We start from the raw sequence: 20,941 nt of genomic DNA on the forward strand, positions 1-20,941 counted from the left end.
ATTTATTTATGGTGTATTGTCTCCATTATTAAGGTTATTGTAGCAGTCAATTTATATTGTTAAACTTTAAACCACACTCTCTGACTGACTGTCTTATGTGTAGCGTTTGTAAATCTTATGATCGCAACTAAATAAACTTTAAACCGACTGACTGATAGGGTTTACAGTAAATCTTATGATCACAACTAGCCTAATTAACTTTAAACCACACTCGCTGATGTGATGTGTAGGGTTTGTAAATCCAACCCTATAGACTGCATGCCTAATCTGAAAATAAAATTCATTCATAATAAGTTATTTTGATTGATGATGTTTGTAGTTTTCTAACACCCTCCATACTTCTCCATAAATGTACACAAAGCAATGGTTAACCCATTTTGACCTGAGATCAGATTCTCAAAATGTCTTCTACATCCTGACAGTTTTCTGAAAAAGCTATGTTTCTATGCCAGTCGTTCTTCGATTTTTCAAAAATAGCAGACCTACAAGCTCGCTGTCTGCTATTGTCAGATTTTTTTTACATTTGAAAACTTGAAATGAGACATTCTGCATAATGATAATTTTCTACTTTTGGTACTTTAAGTACATTTTGATACCAATACTTTTGTACTTTTTTTTGGTACTCAAGTACATTTAGAATTCCAGACTTTTACTATAGACCTTTACTGCAGTATTGATTATTGGCCCTCACATCTAGAGTTTGGGCCACTACGCGGCCCTCACACCTACGTCGTGACCAGATGTCAATGTTTTAGTTTTAGTATTTGAGTATGTCTGTGTCTTGAGCCGAATGTCAAACTCCCCCCAAAAATGTACATCATACATTCTTCAACATACTGTCACAACAACTAAATACAGTTTTAATAACGGTCTACCAGGGGCAAGGCAATGGTTTTTGTTTAGTATATTTCAACTACAAGGCAATTCAATGTGCTTTACACAGAACACCAAGAAAAGGAAACACAATTATACAATGACATTAGGATGCATGTAACAAAATAAGTACAAAATTGCAACATATGCACATATTTGGATATGGGAGTCGGTGGCCAAAGCCGCCAATGGCAAAGTTCAAGCACCACTGATATGGCAACATAAGTTTTTCTGAAAATTGAAAATTGAAATTTAGAAGACATTTGTACTGTAGAATAGGCCTCCGGTCTTTATGGGTAAAAGATAGATTCCAGCGTCAGAGTGTTGAGAGGATGTCCACCATTACATGTCACTTCCTTTTATGCTTCTTGTTCCACTTGTCCAACTGCTGTCTGCGTTCCTTCAACAGCTGCCACACTGTGACACCAGCACCTGAGAAGACAGTGACGACAAGTAAAGGCCTATTCATAGTCTGGTTTTTCGGTGCTGAGGTGACCACCGGAGCTGAAATAACGTTGAGCGGTGGTGAGTAAAAACAGAGAGAAGGGCTGGAGCGGTGGCGGTGGTTTGCTCTTCACCGCGGCTCGTGACGTCATGTTGTAGTTCGGTGGTCACCTAACCACCGAAAATCCAGACTATGTATGATCCTTTAGTTAAACATCTCTGTATGTACTTGTGCTCGTGACAAAACGTTCCGTCATATAAGCTTTATTATTGATATCAAACCGGATCCGTGGTTTTGACAAAACGCCCGACGTTCGGAGGTCTTTTCTGATTGCCCGGTGATCCCGATTGGAACATTGGCGCTTTCTAGAGCAATGATGGCCTCATTTTAGCTCGCTAGCATTGACGCTAACTATTTAGCATCTAAAATGGATCACACTAAAACCAAGTAGATCCGGGTCGCCAGTTCAAGCGTTGGCATTTGCGTCCACCAGGTGGCAGTGATACGGTTAAGTGTATGCTTGTTTTCTCCCTCTCCACCTGATGGAGAGGTAATAAATCTAGGCTCTTTATAGAACAACAGTTCCCTCTTTGTCACGTGTTTCCAGTTCAAATTTGCTGCTGATCCAAACAAAGCTAGAGAAAATACATGTAAAACTTAACCCTACACAAGGGGTTAAGTTAACCCATTCTAGACTGGAACCCCTTTTGGTGTGTTTTTTTTTTTTTTTTTTTAAGATATTTTTTTGCGGCTTACGCCTTTTATTGTTTTTTTTTTGAAGGGACAGACAGTAGGCTGACAGGAAACGGGAGAGAGATGGGGGAAGACATGCAGTAAGGGCCGTGTCGGGCTCGGGAGTCGAACCCGCGGCACACTGCGACTGGATTACCAGTCGGGTGCCCAGACGGTTACGCCACCGCCTGGGCCCCCCTTTTGGTGTTTTAACTAAGCATTATTTAGCTATTGAAAAATAGCAGATCTACAAGCTCATTGCGCGCCACCGAGTGGCGCACTACGAGCTTGTAGGTCTGCTATTTTTTTTAAATCGTGAAAATGTGGCACAAATCTTTGAATATATATTCTTTCAGAAGACGACTTTTTTTTATTTCGACGTCAAGCCTAAATGGGTTAAGTGTGTGTGTGTGTGTGTGTGTGTGCGCGTGCGTGTCAGTGTGTGCATGTGTCAGTGTGCGTGTCTCACCAACGGCGAGGATGGGTAGGTACATCTTCAGCAGCATGTGCAGGTCGAAGCCAGGGGACACGGGCTGCAGGGTCAGCTGGGTGTATGTGCTACTGTTGCTGGACGACTCCAGGTAGGGCAGCGCCTGGTACACCGTGATTCCTGGACGCCACGTCACACACACAATGTCAGCACAGCAGTTAGGATGTGACAAAATGTCTACTGCTACGTATAGTCTCGCGTATAGCCAGACAACTATTCCACAATCTCCGAATGCTATATGGAGTCTGGAACTACACTACACCGGAATCCAAGTAAGGAAGCTAGCTGCCATTTTAAAATAGGCTATCTTTACATTTTTATTGTGTCGTTTCCTTTTCTGCTAAGCAACAAGCTATATCAGGGGTGGGCAACTGGCGGCCCCCACCTTCACTTAATGTGGCCCTCAGGTTAATGTCAGAATACTGATATAATATTGGTTTCAGCTGTTACTATTCCACAACATGCAAACATGACCCGCTGTTATTACTTCAGTCTAAATTAGTAGCTCATTGCTTCAACACAAGTATAATTAAAGGCATTTGAAATGACATAAAAATGTTAATTTTAGCACAAATTCAAGATTTAAATTCGAATATAGCAAAAATAGCCGATCTACAAGCTCAAAACGTCTCGCAGCGCGACGTGTTTTGAGCTTGTAGATCGGCTATTTTTCCTACGACAGTAATATATGGCCCTAGGGAGTGAGTGTGGAAATATAGTGGCCCTCTCCATCGTCAAAGTTGCCCAGCCCCGAGCTATATGCTTGTGTGTGTGTGTGTGTGGGGGGGGGGGGTCATCCCAAGGGTCATTTGCAGTGGTGGAAAGTAACTAAGAAGATTTGAAGAAGAAGTACTGTATTTAACCCATTTTGACCTGAGATCAGATTCTAAAAATGTCTTCTACATCCTGACAGTTTTATGAAAAAGCTATGTATGTCAGTCGTTCTTCGATTTTTCAAAAAAAGCAGACCTACAAGCTCGTAGCGCACCACTCGGTGGCGCGTTACAATTGAATTACTTTTTTGGCCAAATTGTCAAATATTACGTGAGAAAGAGTGTGATAATAGCCCATCTACAAGCTTATATTTCCAATGTGCATCTGTGGAACAGAGTCAAACTTCACTTGAAGAAAAATAGGGTTTCTGGATGAACAACACAGCAAAACTAAACACAACACAGCTCTCACAGTATAATCCAAGTGCACTCTATCCAGTCATATCTATCTGCACTTCCAAAACAAACGCATTTTTCACTGAAACTTTGGATAACTTGGATAAACGACAGTTTTGTGCACAAATGCTGAGTGCGTAGACTCGCTCCTACCTTAGTGCATGATCCTATTTATCCTAAGTGTGTTAAACAGTGACGTTTGAGTGAAAATGTGTGTTTTCTAGTTTAGCAGTAGTACATTTTTTAAACGTTTTTTTTTTTGTGGCTTTCACCTTTTATTTTATATATTTTATGGAGGGACAGACAGTAGGCTGACAGGAAATGGGGAGAGAGATGGGGGGAAGACATGCAGTAAAGGCCGTCGGGATCGGGAGTCGAACCCGCGGCACACTGCCAGACTGGGTGCCTGGACCACTGAGCCATGGCCCAGGCCAGTAGTAGTACATTTTGCCATTGTTTTGCTGCCGTTAAATCCTGTTCTAATCCTATATCATTTGATTCATCAGGCATTTCTCGTAGTTTTTGATCATCCATTCGCCGTGAAGGAAGGAAGGCGAGAAAAACTAAAACATCTCCGTGAATCCCAAGGCTTCACAGGGTGAGTAATTTGACAATGAAAAAGTAATGATGGGGTAAAAGTATTGCTTTAACCCATTTTGGGCGGGAACCCCTTTTGGTGTTTTAAACATGTTATAATTTAGCTATTGAAAAATAGGTCTGCTATTTTTGAAAAGTCGTGAGAATGTGGCGCAAATCTTTGAATATATATTTCAGAGCGAACATTTTTAACTAAAATATTCGCTTCTGGGGGGGTCCCTGGAACTACATATTTTGAGATGGGGGTCCGTGGCCCAATAGAGATAATTCTGAGGGTCCTTGACATGAAAAAGGTTGAGCACCACTGACATAGAAACATGGGTTTTTCAGAAAAAAGTTAGGATTTAGAAGCCTTTTTTTAATCGACCTCAGTCCAAAATGGGTTAAATGAATATGCAGTCAATTAATTCCCTGCCTGGCGCATGCACGCGCAGTCTAACGGCGCATGCATTCGCAGTCTAACGGCGCATGCACGCGCAGTCTAACGGCGCATGCACTCGCAGTCTAACGGCGCATGCACACGCAGTCTAACGGCGCATGCACGCGCAGTCTAACGGCGCATGCACGCGCAGTCTAACGGCGCATGCATTCGCAGTCTAACGGCGCATGCATGCGCAGTCTAACGGCACATGCATGCGCAGTCTAACGGCGCGTCATACCTTCTGTAATGACGGAGACGACGTAGAGAGGGATCCACAGAGTGTAGCGAGCCCACAGCAGGCCAAAGGAGGGCATTTTCATCACGCAGAGGAGTTGGTGAGGATACCTGAACACAGGGGGCAACACACTCCATACATTACATACGTTTACGATACTTTGGAAAGAAATATTATGAACTAAAATGCAGTGCTTCCCCTATGCATGCAACAGTGGCAGCCCACCACTGTTACTGGTGGGGGGGGGGGGGGGGGGGGGGCTTCATTTCGATCTCCCGACTGAATAATTGTGTCCTAATGTGTGATTTGTGCAACGGTGTCACCGGCGTCGTTTCCTAAGCGAACCCCCTCTTTGCAGCCATTGGTTGCCGTTTCTTGGTTGGACAAAAATCCTCTCTCCATCCACTACTACCGTTTCTTCGTGTTGATATTCTGTGGTATTCAATTCTTATTCTAAACTTGGTGTCAGTCAAAAGGAACGTCTCAGGTGCAGGCTAGTGACTGATTGGGCATGACCAAAACAATTCAGGATGGTAAAAGAGTCTTTTACCATAACTTGTTTTGGTCACGTGTCTTTTAAAAAGAGTCATCATAGTAAAGTGACGTACACGATTGTCATACGCAGTTGAAATACATCAGAAAGATGACTACTCTTAATATGTCTTTTACCATCCCGACTTGTTTTGGTCACGTGAGAAAATGTCTACAGCTGTACTGCATTCCATGTGATCGCGTTGATTGTTTTTGTGGGTTGCGTATAAAGATTGGCGTTCCAGCGTGTTCGCTTTAGTGTGAAGAAGAGCCCTGTGTGCTCCAAACGTCACGCAGATCATTCTGGTACGATAAAAGAATCATCTGACGCATACTCGCATTGAAGCGCTCGGTGTAAAAGCATCTGTCGCTTTGGAGCGTTCGGTGTGCGGAGCGTTTCATTTTGTTCTTTCCTGTTCGTTGCTCAGCAAACTTAAGGGTTGGGGATGTGCATGTTGTTGCTCTCTTTTCATATTGCTTTCATTGGCTCGTTTAACCCATTTTGACCTGAGATCAGATTCTAAAAATGTCTTCTACATCCTGACAGTTTTCTGAAAAAGCTATGTTTCTATGTCAGTCGTTCTTCGATTTTTAAAAAAATAGCAGACCTACAAGCTCGTAGCGCGCCACTCGGTGGCGCGCTATGAGCTTGTAGATCTGCTATTTTTCAATAGCTAAAGCATAACATAATGCTAACACCAAAAGGGGTTCCCGACTTCCTGCCCAGAATGGATTAAGCCTATCTACTAAAATAGCCTGTCTACAAGCTCTCAAGCACTACAGAGCTTGTAGATCGCTATTTTCACTGTGCAACATGCTGACTTCTATGGAATTCAAATGACTGAAATCTGTCGTGGCGACTGTAATCCATGTCGGGCCATTGATGGTCCACTGTCCATTTAGAAAAACACTGACTTCAGCTTTATGTTCACATCACTAAATGTTGACCAATGGACAGAATTGATTTTCCCTCGCTCATTTTCTCTGAAACCACGACGCTGTCCGTGGTTTTGACCAAACATCCGATGTTCGGATCCTATGCGTGAATTTTCACCGGATCCTATGCGTGAATTTTCACCGCATCGTGATCGCCATGTTACAGTTTCTGGCGAAAGATAAACATTGTGAGCTAATGCTCACTATTAGCCGTTTCTTCCTCTCTCAGTCTGCAAGGCCGGGAGACCAGACGTAAAATGAGTAGTAATCCAGTCATTTCCAAGCTAACTGCCTACCTCCAATGACCACTAGGCGGCAGTCAAAGTGGATCGTGGACCACAGCAGTAAGGAGTTGGGTACACACCCAGTGGCGTGCACAGACATTTAGAGGGGCAGGTGCTCAAGTTAAAAAAGGGCACCTTGTGCAGCGCGTGGAACCGGCCGGTTGCCTTAATCTATTTTGGGCGGGAACCCCTTTTGGTGTTAGCATTATGTTATGCTTTAGCTATTGAAAAATAGCAGATCTACAAGCTCATAGCGCGCCACCGAGTGGCGCGCTATGAACTTGTAGGTCTGCTATTTTTGAAAAATCAAAAAAAAGTAGAAAAAAAGTTTTTTTTTATTTTCTTTTTTCAAAAGGGCACATTGCCAAAAGGGCAGGGGGTGCTCTAGCACCCCCTAGTGTCTATCTGTGCACGCCACTGGTTGGGTACACACCTCAACAGGTCGAGGATGTTCCACAGCATGAACTGGACAAACACAATTGGACTGCTCTGTAGGTCTTCTAGGCCGATGATCACCAGGAACAGCAACAGGTTCCTCTCCACCACCTGCGTGGTGGAAAAGACAACACCGTATTCATTAACCCATTTTGGGGGCGGGAACCCCTTTGTGTTTTAAACATTATATTTTAGCTATTGAAAAATAGCAGATCTACAAGCTCATAGCGTGGCACCGAGTGCCGCGCTACGAGCTTGTAGGTCTGCTATTTTTGAAAAATCGTGAAAAATGTGCCTCAAATCTTTGAATATATATTCTTTCAGAGTTTCAGTTTTAAACTCAAATCTTTGCTTCTGGGGGGGGGGGGGGGTGTCCCTGGAACAACATATTTTCAGATGGGGGGGTCGGCGGCATATTACATATAATTTTTGGGATCCTTGACATGAAATATTGAGAACCACTGAGAAAAAAATACATTTTAAAAAAGTTTTTTTTTTTTTAAATTTCGACATCAGGCCTAAATGGGTCAAGTAAAAACATTTAGTACTTTTTCCACCACTGCTGTATCACACTTGGACCAGGCTTTAAAGACTGTCTCTTAAGGAGGACAGGGTATAGACCATACACACTTGGACCAGGCTTTAAAGACTGTCTCTTAAGGAGGACAGGGTATAGACCATACACACTTGGACCAGGCTTTAAAGACTGTCTCTTAAGGAGGACAGGGTATAGACCATACACACTTGGACCAGGCTTTAAAGACTGTCTCTTAAGGAGGACAGGGTATAGACCATACACACTTGGACCAGGCTTTAAAGACTGTCTCTTAAGGAGGACAGGGTATAGACCATACACACTTGGACCAGGCTTTAAAGACTGTCTCTTAAGGAGGACAGGGTATAGACCATACACACTTGGACCAGGCTTTAAAGACTGTCTCTTAAGGAGGACAGGGTATAGACCATACACACTTGGACCAGGCTTTAAAGACTGTCTCTTAAGGAGGACAGGGTATAGACCATACACACTTGGACCAGGCTTTAAAGACTGTCTCTTAAGGAGGACAGGGTATAGACCATACACACTTGGACCAGGCTTTAAAGACTGTCTCTTAAGGAGGACAGGGTATAGACCATACACACTTGGACCAGGCTTTAAAGACTGTCTCTTAAGGAGGACAGGGTATAGACCATACACACTTGGACCAGGCTTTAAAGACTGTCTCTTAAGGAGGACAGGGTATAGACCATACACACTTGGACCAGGCTTTAAAGACTGTCTCTTAAGGAGGACAGGGTATAGACCATACACACTTGGACCAGGCTTTAAAGACTGTCTCTTAAGGAGGACAGGGTATAGACCATACACACTTGGACCAGGCTTTAAAGACTGTCTCTTAAGGAGGACAGGGTATAGACCATACACACTTGGACCAGGCTTTAAAGACTGTCTCTTAAGGAGGACAGGGTATAGACCATACACACTTGGACCAGGCTTTAAAGACTGTCTCTTAAGGAGGACAGGGTATAGACCATACACACTTGGACCAGGCTTTAAAGACTGTCTCTTAAGGAGGACAGGGTATAGACCATACACACTTGGACCAGGCTTTAAAGACTGTCTCTTAAGGAGGACAGGGTATAGACCATACACACTTGGACCAGGCTTTAAAGACTGTCTCTTAAGGAGGACAGGGTATAGACCATACACACTTGGACCAGGCTTTAAAGACTGTCTCTTAAGGAGGACAGGGTATAGACCATACACACTTGGACCAGGCTTTAAAGACTGTCTCTTAAGGAGGACAGGGTATAGACCATACACACTTGGACCAGGCTTTAAAGACTGTCTCTTAAGGAGGACAGGGTATAGACCATACACACTTGGACCAGGCTTTAAAGACTGTCTCTTAAGGAGGACAGGGTATAGACCATACACACTTGGACCAGGCTTTAAAGACTGTCTCTTAAGGAGGACAGGGTATAGACCATACACACTTGGACCAGGCTTTAAAGACTGTCTCTTAAGGAGGACAGGGTATAGACCATACACACTTGGACCAGGCTTTAAAGACTGTCTCTTAAGGAGGACAGGGTATAGACCATACACACTTGGACCAGGCTTTAAAGACTGTCTCTTAAGGAGGACAGGGTATAGACCATACACACTTGGACCAGGCTTTAAAGACTGTCTCTTAAGGAGGACAGGGTATAGACCATACACACTTGGACCAGGCTCTTAAGGAGGACAGGGTTTTACACAGATCAATACACACTTGGACCAGGCGAGGTATGAGCCTGCTCTGCTCGATCTCGTCAGCGATGTGGAACAGCTCCAGCACGGACAGCATCTGGCAGAGAGTCATCACCACCCCGACGGCATAGAAGGTGTCTGCCAACGCGCCTGCAAAACAACGACAACAACAACATGAATGAACCAGGAACACGGCCTGCGTGCCCGAAGCGCGTTTGTTTCTCTAGACTGCTCGTGATGAAATAAAGAAACTCAAACTTTATTAAGAGAGTCGCGAATACAAGCGGCCAAAATGAGTTTTCTTTTGACGGGTGGCTGGCATCTCCCTTAGAGATAGGGTGAGAAGTTCAGTCACACGAGAGAGACTCTGAGTAGAACCGCTGCTCCTTCGCCTGGAAAGGAGCCAGCTGAGGTGGTTCGGGCATCTGGTTAGGATGCCTCTCGGGCGCCTCCCTAGGGAGGTCCTCGACGCACGTCCCACTGGGAGGAGACCCCGGGGCAGACCAAGGCGCAGTTGGAGGAAACACATCGACTCACTGGCCTTGGAATGTCTCGGAATCCCCCAGGAGGAAGTCACTAATGTTGCTCTGGAGAGGGAAGTCTGGAGCACTCTGGTGGAGCTGTTGCCCCCGCGACCCGACTACGGATAAGCGGTTGAAGATGGATGGATATTCCCCTTTTTCCATTGATCTTCAAGAATCTGCACCCATCAGCTACAGAGACTCAACTTGACTCCCTGAGTAGAGAGAGCCTTCACCTATGACGGTTTTGTTGTTCTGAACCAGGAACACTACATGTCTGTAAAGCTCTCAATAGTCTCGCACCTAACTACCTCCATGACTACCTGCATAGTCCCAAACCTTCCTACCTCCATTGACTGCCTGCTTAGATATGTCCCTGACTGCCTGTCTAGATATGTCCCAAACCTTCCTACCTCCATTGACTGCCTGCCTAGATATGTCCCTGACTGCCTGTCTAGATATGTCCCAAACCTTCCTACCTCTATGACTGCCTGTCTAGATATGTCCCAAACCTTCCTACCTCTATGACTGCCTGTCTAGATATGTCCCAAACCTTCCTACCTCTGACTGCCTGCCTAGATATGTCCCTGACTGCCTGTCTAGATATGTCCCAGACCTTCCTACCTCTGACTGCCTGCCTAGATATGTCCCTGACTGCCTGTCTAGATATGTCCCAAACCTTCCTACCTCCATTGACTGCCTGCCTAGATATGTCCCTGACTGCCTGTCTAGATATGTCCCAAACCTTCCTACCTCTATGACTGCCTGTCTAGATATGTCCCAAACCTTCCTACCTCTATGACTGCCTGTCTAGATACAGATTCCCCCGAAATACCAGTAAGTGTGTCCCAAGGAAGAATGTCTCACCTCGACCAAAGGAGAGGATCCTGGCGGTCATGTTTGCCAGCAGCCATGTGTGTCCACAGAACTGGAACAGGTTGTATGTGAACGCGTACGCACACCCGATGCTGAGCCTGTAGTGTGGAGACAAACAAACAATGCGTGGATTAAAGCTAAATGAAATGTCACCGCTGGAAAAAAATGCCAAAATGTGCCATTTGTGAAACGGTGCGAAAGGCCCCACCCACACTAGCACCGTTTTGCTAAACAATCAACACAATAGAGGGTATGTGCATGCATAAAGTGATAGGACTTTTCTGTTTGGATGTATGGACCGTCAACGCCAGAAAGTAGTTTTTTTTGCCACTAACAGTTAGGCGTTCTTCATAACTTCCGGGTATGATGATGTCACGCGCATACCCTCTACAGGTATATGTAAAATGATGATGTTTTAGTAATATTGTTTCTGCTGTTCTACATACTGCTGTGTGTGTGTGTGTGTGTGTGTGTGTGTGTGTGTGTGTGTGTGTGTGTGTGTGTGTGTGTGTGTGTGTGTGTGTGTGTGTGTGGCTGGTAAAAAAATGTCATTTTGGGCTCGTTTCCTTTCTTTATATGTTGATTTCCTGTTTTTTATAGAAGTGTATATTTGTACGTCGTTCTGATGAATTGAAAAAGGTGGACCCTGTTGTAAATAAGTGTAATGCTTAATCATGGATGGTCCACAGAGTAACCGTTTTTGTATTGACTTGTGCTTTCGTCTGAAATGTACCCATTCTTCATACTGTGAAATAAAAACATTCAATGAATCAAATGCTCTAAATCGTAAAAAATAATAACCGAAAATAGCCTGTCTACAAGCTCTCAGTGCATGACGCATTGAGAGCTTGTAGATCGGCTATTCTCGCTGCACTACATGCTTCCTTAGGATACATGCTGGCGTCTATGGAATCCAAATGACTGCAATCAGTCGTGGCGACTGACGACTTTAAACCATGCATACACAGTTAGGCATGTAACGATATATCATGAATCGAAAATCGATAAAAACTGGTAACAATTTACATCACGATAAAATCGCAATTTGAATCATGGTGCAAACAGAGGGCGCGTAAAAAAGAGAAGAAAATACAGGATCTTTGTAATATAATTGATTTTTTTTTTTTTAAGTAATTTGCTACTGTATTGAAAAGAGTATAAGAGAAGAACATTAAAAGAGAAAGGAAATACTGGATATGTCTAAGAGAAATAATGATAAGATAAATGATAAGATAGTTCATTATTATTATTAATATACTAGTCCATACCAAATCCCTACCCCTCTATCTCTCTCATCATGCATGATTCACATCACAATCACATTACCCTCCAACTAATTAATTGGAACACCACGCCCTGACCTATGGCCAAACATTCCTTGTGCATCGGGAAATGTTGCAACCCGTAATGTTTTGCTGTGGTCACTGCACGGTCACAAGTAAAGCCCGCAGCGCTCAGAACATGTACGAATGCAAATTATAAAGGTGCTTATCCGCTTGCCCTACATGTTAAGAAGACGAGCGGCGTGTTTGCGCAATGTATTAGTCCATAGTTGTCTATAAAGAAGTGCTTTAATCTAGACTGTGGTCGAACGCAATTTCCCCCCTTGTTTACTTCCCGTTTACATTGAGCGTAATTCCGGCTTTCACCGGATGCACTAACGCCCATTGAGAACTGGATCCCGACAGAATATCGGTCACAGACGGGATTTAAACACTTCTATATTGAGAACTACGGACTAATACATTATACAAGCACCCCGTAGGCCTCTCTGACGTTTGGGGCAACAGGGTAAGCATCTTATATTTTTGCAGTTTGTACATGTTCGGAGCTAAAGGACTCCGCTGGTGTCCCCGCAGTGACCACAGATATGAACATGTCAAAATCGATCAAATACATCTACGAGACGAGTCTTTATTTTCCCGACATGTCATGAAGTTTTGAACTCATTGTTGTTGTAAACAACTTATTAGCTTAAGCTATCATCTTGGTACTAAACAGTACACATATTTTCCAAGACTTACCTACTCATTTTTGTTATTATTATTTCAGAGCGAAATCACCACAAAAAGCTGCAAAAAAACGGTGTTTTCCGTTCCTTCCTTTAATCACAGCATCGTGTTAACTTCTAGAAAGAAGAAGTCCTGCTCCAGCTCCACATCATCTGACTGAGCGAAACAAGTAAATGTTTGACTTATAGTTTGTGAGCAGTGAACGATGCATCACACACACAGCAAACGGGCAGTTAGCGGGTCGGCTGAGCTGGCCTGGGCGCTTTTACCAAGGTGTTGGGCGATTTGAACGCTAGTGCTACCGTGGCATGACCGTGTCATTACCTGATGAGTGATAAGAGAAGTTTATGTTGTTTTTCAGACAGCTATTAGGCTTGTTGTGCTGCTGCTAAGTAATAACACGACGTTCACTTCATTCATCATTGCACTTATCCATCTCATAGATCCATCTGCGTACTAACGTTATCACCAGTGTTGGCAGATTTTGAGAGAGAAACAAGCAACCAATCTACGCTATTTTCAAAGAAATCCTTGTATGGTGAAAGAGGGGTGGACGGGTGTGGAGTGGTCCCTGGTAGTGGTAAAGTCTGCAGATTATTTGGTGGTCATTGGCTTGAAAACGTTTGAGAAAACTGGTTTAAACAACATTATGAAGCCCAAATAAACAACCATAGAAACAAGCAAAGCCCCAGAAAATGAAGCCCAATATCGCTTATAATAAGCGGACATGGCAACAGTGGTTTTCGTAGCAGTTTAGCCCAATCCCATAGCCTGTGGGTACACCGTAACCATGACAACAGCCTTTTGAACCACCAGCTCTTAGGCCCTCATTTATCAACCGTGCGTACGCCAAAATATGGGTGTACGCCGAAATTACCGCAATTTTCGGCATTTACGATTTGCGCCAAAGATTGAAAATGATCTTGTGCCAAGACAAAACTCACGTCTGGTCGGGAGCTGTCGTACGCTTTGTCCTCACCTGTTTTTCTGTCGTAGAACAGCGGAGCAGCATTGTTTGACCAGCTGAGAGGCTGTCACAGGAATCGAAACATATGTATTCACTCCTAAAATGTATATGGGCTAAATGTAAAAAAGAAAAAAAAAAGTAAAGGAATACATCAACGATGTGTCTTTGTGTCATATGAAATTAGTAGGAGATTTCCAACTTTACAAGCAAGCAATTAAAATCGCGCATTTAAAAACAATGTTGCAAGTTAGATGCGTAAGCCATTTAAACAGTGTTTTGCATGATGAGCACATAGGCCTACATGCGAGGATTTGGGCTGTATGTGCTGAAATATTTCCATGATGGGACGTTGGAGAGTATAGTGCACTGTGCAGTGCTGCAGCGCGGAGAGTCCCAACATGTGTAGCCTACTGTAGCCTAATCTACAGCAGGCCGATGTCTTTCTGGAGTTACAGTATGTGCAATCTCCTCCTCGTTTAATAAACCCGACGCGTCGCTCGAATGCCAAATGTGCCGTGCCAGCGCAAGTGGGAACGCATCGGAGATAGGCTAAGCCAGCCTGCAGCCCACCACCAGCACTGTCCAGTGCCACATGAGGCTACGGTTTTGGCTGCAATATTCATATAATTGACAGTTGACAGCGAGGCAATTTAAATAGACTGTCGGACGTGTATGGTCAATTGGTCACGGTGTCACGGACGGACCACAGTGATAGAGAGACAGACAAAACAGCAGCGTGTGTGCGCGCCTATTGGTTATATAATTCATGGTTCACAGGTTCAGGTTTTCGTTCACTAATATATCTTGTTGTATATTAAATGAATAAAGACTTTAATAATTTAATATACAACTAACAACACAGTGACAGTTGCTTGCAAATTGCGATATGTGCGTGCGTGCGTGCGGGGGGGGGTGAGGCGAGAGGAGAAACAGACAGGGTAGTCCTACAGCTTTATTTAATTCATGCAGGTTTATTTATTTAAGATACAACAAGTTGCGTGTGCGTGCGTGCGTGCGTCTGTGTGTGTGTGTATGGGAGGGGGCAGCAAGGCAACTTAGGCAAGCGAGTTAAACTTTTTTTTCCTGTAACCATGGTTTCCAGGTCGTATTGCAGTTGTTCATGTCGCAAAAACGAGGGCGAGGCTTGATTTCATAGGGCGTGCCAGATTGATTTCAGCCGTCACATTTATCACTGCTAGGAATGAAATTAGGAAGAAACAGCTGTCTGCGATCACTTTGTAAATGCCGACCCGACGTGGGTGTACTACAAATCCTACACTCGAATTTGGGGCAGATTTTACACTCGATTGATAAATGAGGGCCTTAGAGTATATTCTAAGCACCAGCTGCACCCACCAGCGAACTGTGGCAACAGATCCCATAGGCCGAACTGCCGAACAGCTTCGTTATTGACCATAGACTGTAATTGTTGACACAAAAATGCTAAAACCAGGTCCATTGTTTAGGTATGATGCAGAATACTAACGTTCTCCTTGATTTATGATGCAGATGACTAACGTTCTCCTTGATTTAGGTAACCGTTGAGTTAATACTAATAATCTCACTTCTCAGAGAAAATATGTTAATTCAATTTCCATCAGAAAAATATGAAAACGCTGACGTCTGTTTTAGCACGTAGAAGCTGGGTGGGCGTGTCTCAACTTGACCGTGACGTAGCCCTGATCTCGCTGTGAGGCGTTGCCATGGTTTTTACCTATGGAAAGCAGTTTAATGTGACGTGTCTTGTTGATGGAGTTCGATGTTACCATGGTTTCCACTTAGGTTTTGTTGATTATGATTCACTTAAAAAGGCAAGTGGCAGAATACCATAACTCATTATGAAATCAGCAGCTGTATGTTAAGAGGTTTACACTAGCACCTTAACCTACTAAAAGTGAACAGAATGATCAAATCAAAATCCCACAAGTTGGAGAACAGCACAGATTATCCTTCTGGTTCATGCAGTGAAGTAGGGGAGACGGGAGAAACAGCAGGGTTCCTGAGATGGCTGAAAAAACGTTTGTTCAAAGTGCAGAACAGCCCCGATCCAGTAACGCTACTGCGTTTCTCCAGAGTGGAGGACATCATCAACACAGACACCCATGGGTCCAGTGAGGTGGAGGAGGGCAGAAGAACGACAGCAGGCTACCAAGTGAACAGATCGATGATCAAATCAAAATCCTACAAGTTGAACAGCACAGATCATCCTGCTCCTGGTTCCAGTGAAGAAGGGGGGACAGGAGAAACAAGGGGATTCCTAAGAAGGCTGAAAAAACGTTTGTTCAAAGTGCAGAACAGCCCCGATCCAGTAACGCTACTGTGTTTCTCCAGAGTGGAGGACATCAGCACAGACACCCATGGGTCCAGTGACTTAGCCTGGCTAATAAGCCAGACCGAATCAGCCGTTGGCAAAAACAAATTGCATGCCGGCGGATTACGACGATTTGAGTCTGGCTTATTAGCCAGGCTACCAGTGAACAGCAGGAAGGAGAAGAAGAGTTTCTTTGGAGCATCAAAGAGTACAAGCGGTTCTTCACTCATCATCAGCGTTCCAATACAATCACCTCAAGCCCAGGATGAACCTTTTGCTGAAGTTGACTTCAACAAAATCTGCACTCCACTACCATGTGATACTGAGCAGCCATCCACTGCCACCAACATCATCACAACTGAATCATCCATCCAGGTTGTATCATTAGTTCATGCTACTGAGCATCCATCGTCCACCGCCATCAGCATCATCATCACACCTGAATCCAGCGAGGGGAAGCCAGCAGTAGTTCAAACAGACCATTGGGAAGAGGGTGCTGATGGAAAAGACAAACTGATTGAAAGGCTCCTCACGCAAGAAGAGATGAATGAGATGGCGGCGACAACAGAGAACAACAACAAGCAAAACCATACCACAACAACTTAAGTGTGCGTGCGTCGCTTACTTGGTTGCATTGGCTCAGGCAATTGAGTGGAGCTGGGTCCAGGCGACTTGTTTTTTTCTGTTTGATGAGACAGGCATCCATGAGAAGGTGATCTACTTTACTTTTATTCAATATGAACTACCATTGCATTTAATATATCCTCCATATATGACAGAGTGGCAGCTCCAAAATGAAATAAATGCAAACAATGATGACTTTAACAAAACAACAATCTAAAGTTGAAAAATGTTTAAGGAAGCACAACCTAGTTTTGGGGTGTGTGTGTGTGTGTGTCACAATTACTTCCTTGGTGTTTCTGGGCATTTTGGTCAGAGGATGGAGTGGAGGTCGTCCCTTGCGACTTTTCTGTTTGATGAGACATAGTTTTGGGATTCAGTGTGTCTCTCTATTACATTGTTGTGTATGACTAGCATACCACTATGAGTATGGGGCAAATGCTAATAAAAGCAGACTTCATACTAACCTTTTGGTCGAACACTTTGCAGCACCACCTTCTGTGGCACAAGTGGCAGCTCTGGACTGAAGCGACCTAAAGAAAACTGTGATTAAAACCGGATCTTTTTACTGTATAGACTCATTACCTGCCTTCAGCTGTATTGTATATGAAACAGAAAAGATACTATATTCCACGTCAATATTGCTCCCGTCACTGGCATTTGTAGCCTACACACTCAATCATAATCAAATGGGACTGCCAACGTCCAGCGGTGGGGGGAACAAACCTTGATCTTCCTCTTCTTCAGATTGCCCACCGTGTTCCTCTTCGTCCTCAACTAATTGAGACAGAAATGTTGGCAAAAACTTCAGTTGCAAATAGCTTTGTTGAATTATTATTGTGTTGGCGTACAGACGTTATAGTAGCCCTGTCGCAATTATTGCCTGATTGCAGTTGTGGGTGAAACGCCTTACTCGCTTCCACGTAAGAAAAATATTCAAAATGTTCCCAAAAAATAAAAAGAGGAAGAGTTGCCAAAACAGCTCTACAAGCCCACAGTCATCAAGAGCTTGTAGATCAGCCATTTTGTATATAAAACTTAAAGCAATGTTTCGTTTTTCATTTAATATTTTGTCATCTGTGCTTTTTTTTACAAAACCTAAAAGCCAAACAAATTATGCTTTTAGATTCCAAATGTTCAATGCCAAAAAACAATGACCTTGTTATTCAGTTATTCGAGTGACAATCAATCATGTAAGCGTTACAATTCAGAGAAGATTGACTACTGCCAAGTTAAAGAACATACCATATTCTGGATAAAGCCTTTTTTTCTTCTGTCTTTTTCCAGAAGGTTCTTCACCACCAGCTTCTGCAGCACTGGTGAGATCGTAATCTTCACATGCTTGGAAGTCATCTATCAATCAAACAGAGGCAAGGCAATGGTTGTCAATGCATAACATATGCACAAGTTGGCACGTTAATGAAGACAAAGTGCACATAATAGATGCAACTACCAACCTGAGCGCATCTTCTCTTTTATGAGGCGAAACTGACGCCAGCCACTTTTTGGTTCTCGTCGTTCCGTCATGCGTTTCTTGGCATTTGGGACAGCTGGCCAAAACAGTTTCATATGTTCAAAGTCCATCCATTACAACTGTAACTCCCTCCGAGCACAAACAGACACAATGTGGTTTCCTTGAAACTGATTTATTGGAAGGTGCCTTCTTGCCCTCCCAATCCACCGTGAAAACTAAACAAACAATAAAACAAGCACGTACAATTAACATAAATGACATGCACAGCATGTAGATGCAAACATTTCACATGAGTAAAATACAGACAAAACAAACAACAAATACCTCGTTGGCTGCGTGCATAACAAAGGGGGAATACTCTCCAGTCTTCTTATAACCTTTTCTTAGACAGTCTCTTATGACCTTTACTTCTTGTAACTTTAAAGTCTTTGTGTGACCATGACCAGTGTAAACGGAGCTGGCAGAGCTGCTGCTTCTAGCTGCGGCTTGATTGCATACACAAAACTCCTGTGTACCAATTGACGTGAGAGCAGACCAAACGAGACACAGAATATGACGTTGACTCTTCAAAATAAAAGCATTACAACAACTTGACATGAAATAATGTTTTAACATGAATGTAACTATTAACTATGAACTTCTTAATTATGCACTTGTACACTTAGAAAGATAATAAACAATTATGAACTTATTTTAACCTTATTATGAACTTTGTCTTAGAGAAATAAAGCAAACTATATCCCCTATAGTGGCAACAGTTACAACAACAACTTGAGACAAATACATGAAATAATGTTTTAAATGTGACTTAATTATGAACTTCTTCATTATGAACTTGTACCTTTTAGGAATAAAGCAAACTATATCACCTATAGTGGCAACAGTTACAATATGAATGTGTTTAAATGCCAGTGTAGCTGGTTCACACACACACACACACACACACACACACACACACACACACACACACACACACACACACACACACACACAATGCAGCAGGCATTAGACAACCTGACAGCCACCAACCTGGCAACCCTGAATGAGCCAGTCAGCTGCCAGTCTCTGGTGTGTGTGTGAGAGAGAGTCCTGTACTGTTAAAACAAACTCTACCCTAACGTCAGTAAAAAGTACATTAAAACACTTTTTCCTTTCCAAAACAAACACAACGTACATTATGACAATATTTCACCCTTTGCATTGGTAAAATAGACTTTTTCTTTTTTTGTCTTCCCTTCCAAAAAAAGAAAAAAGATAAAATTACCCCAAATCCATGGTTAAGAGTATTCCACGATGGCTCAGTGGTTCTGGCAGTTGCTGATGGTGTGAGAGGACGCTGGTTCGAGACAGTCAACAAGTCTGCAGTCAAGATTCGTGACCTCGGACCAAGGACTAAGGATCCAGAATGAATAAATCAAAATAAATCAGTCTTTACCTTTTGGTCAAGTAAATGTACTATTGGAATGTATGTTGGCGGACGTAATCCAAGATAATCCACTCTGTCAACTTGTAACAGTCAGCAGTGCCAGTTGTTGCCACAGGGTGGTGCACTGCTCCCTTTTGTTTTGCTTTGTGTAGAAGATCTGACGCAATTCCACCTCTTGCTATAGATAGACATGACATGACATGATGTGTGTCAAACAATTGTCACACATGGATGGATGATTAGCATTGTTTATTTATTTATTTCCCGGGGGAGGGAATGAATGAATGAATGAATGAATGAATGAATGAATGAATGCATACATACATACATACATACATACATACATACATACATACATACATACATACATACATACATACATACATACATACATACATACATACATACATACATACATACATTCATTCATTCATTCATTAATAAATAATCATATTTCCGGGGGCATTTCTCTCCAGGTGAGGACAACGCCATCCAGTCAACCAAATATGGATGTCAGAAGATCAGGCATCATCTCGTATGTATTACTTCTACTTCTACTACTACTACTACACACACACCTCACATTGGTTACAAACTCCACCTTACAAACTCCACCCCCTCTCGTTAATGACTCTGCCTCTCGTAATGTTAGGCCACACCTCTCATTGTCTTAGGCCACGCCTACTCGCTATGTAACTCCGCCTGCTTTGTGGGCGTGGTCTATGCAAATTGCATGGGCGTCGTTTATGCATATTGATGGCCGTCGTCCCGTCCGCTTTGTGGGCGTGGCCTATGTGAATTAGTGGGCGGCGTCCCGCCTCCTTTGTGGCCGTAGTTTCGGCTACTTTGTGGGATTGGCTTATGCAAATGAAAGGGCGTGGTATGCAAATGAAGGGGATATGCAAATGAAGGGTCTTGGTATGCAAATGAAGGGGATATGCAAATGAAGGGGTGTGGTATGCAAATGAAGGGGAGTAGTATGCAAATGAAGGGCGTGTTTCGGCTACTTTGTGGGATTATTTTATGCAAATGAAAGGGCGTGGTATGCAAATGAAGGGGATATGCAAATGAAGGTGTGTGGTATGCAAATGAAGGGGAGTAGTATGCAAATGAAGGGCGTGTTTCGGCTACTTTGTGGGATTAGTTTATGCAAATGAAAGGGCGTGGTATGCAAATGAAGGGGATATGCAAATGAAGGGGCATGGTATGCAAATGAAGGGGAGTGGTATGCAAATTAAGGGCATGTTTCGGCTACTTTGTGGGATTAGTTTATGCAAATGAAGGGGCGTGGCATGCAAATTAAGGGGAGTGGTATGCAAATGAAGGGGCAT

The 20,941-nt window shown here is 43.3% G+C and overlaps 1 protein-coding gene across 1 annotated transcript; it reads right to left on the bottom strand.

Annotated features, from left to right (window-relative positions):
• Positions 1-889: 889 nt before the first annotated feature.
• Positions 890-18,664, bottom strand: LOC306930879 (very-long-chain (3R)-3-hydroxyacyl-CoA dehydratase 4-like). Its single transcript, XM_079511975.1, has 14 exons — positions 18,509-18,664; positions 18,168-18,399; positions 17,956-18,063; positions 17,437-17,487; positions 17,178-17,243; positions 16,997-17,059; positions 16,715-16,771; positions 13,791-13,891; positions 10,791-10,897; positions 9,356-9,552; positions 7,147-7,259; positions 4,966-5,072; positions 2,520-2,660; positions 890-1,305 (listed from the first exon to the last, which is right to left on the bottom strand). Exons 3-14 carry the CDS (start codon positions 18,061-18,063, stop codon positions 1,223-1,225), a joined length of 1,194 nt encoding a protein of 397 aa, XP_079368101.1. The 5' UTR covers positions 18,168-18,399; positions 18,509-18,664; the 3' UTR covers positions 890-1,222.
• Between the last annotated feature and the right edge of the window lie 2,277 nt (positions 18,665-20,941).

This window comes from Electrona antarctica (genome assembly GCF_951216825.1).
Source record: "Electrona antarctica genome assembly, chromosome: 10".
NCBI classification, from domain to species: Eukaryota; Metazoa; Chordata; class Actinopteri; order Myctophiformes; family Myctophidae; genus Electrona; species Electrona antarctica.

Excerpts from the sequence above, each read along its gene's own strand:
- LOC306930879 (XM_079511975.1), bottom strand. The coding sequence starts at position 18,063 with ATGACTTCCAAGCATGTGAAGATTACGATCTCACCAGTGCTGCAGAAG. Across the intron at positions 17,244-17,436 it reads TGAAGAAGAGGAAGATCAAG|GTCGCTTCAGTCCAGAGCTG; the intron begins GTTTGTTCCCCC and ends AGTTTTCTTTAG. Across the intron at positions 1,306-2,519 it reads CCTACCCATCCTCGCCGTTG|GTGCTGGTGTCACAGTGTGG; the intron begins GTGAGACACGCA and ends CTGTCTTCTCAG.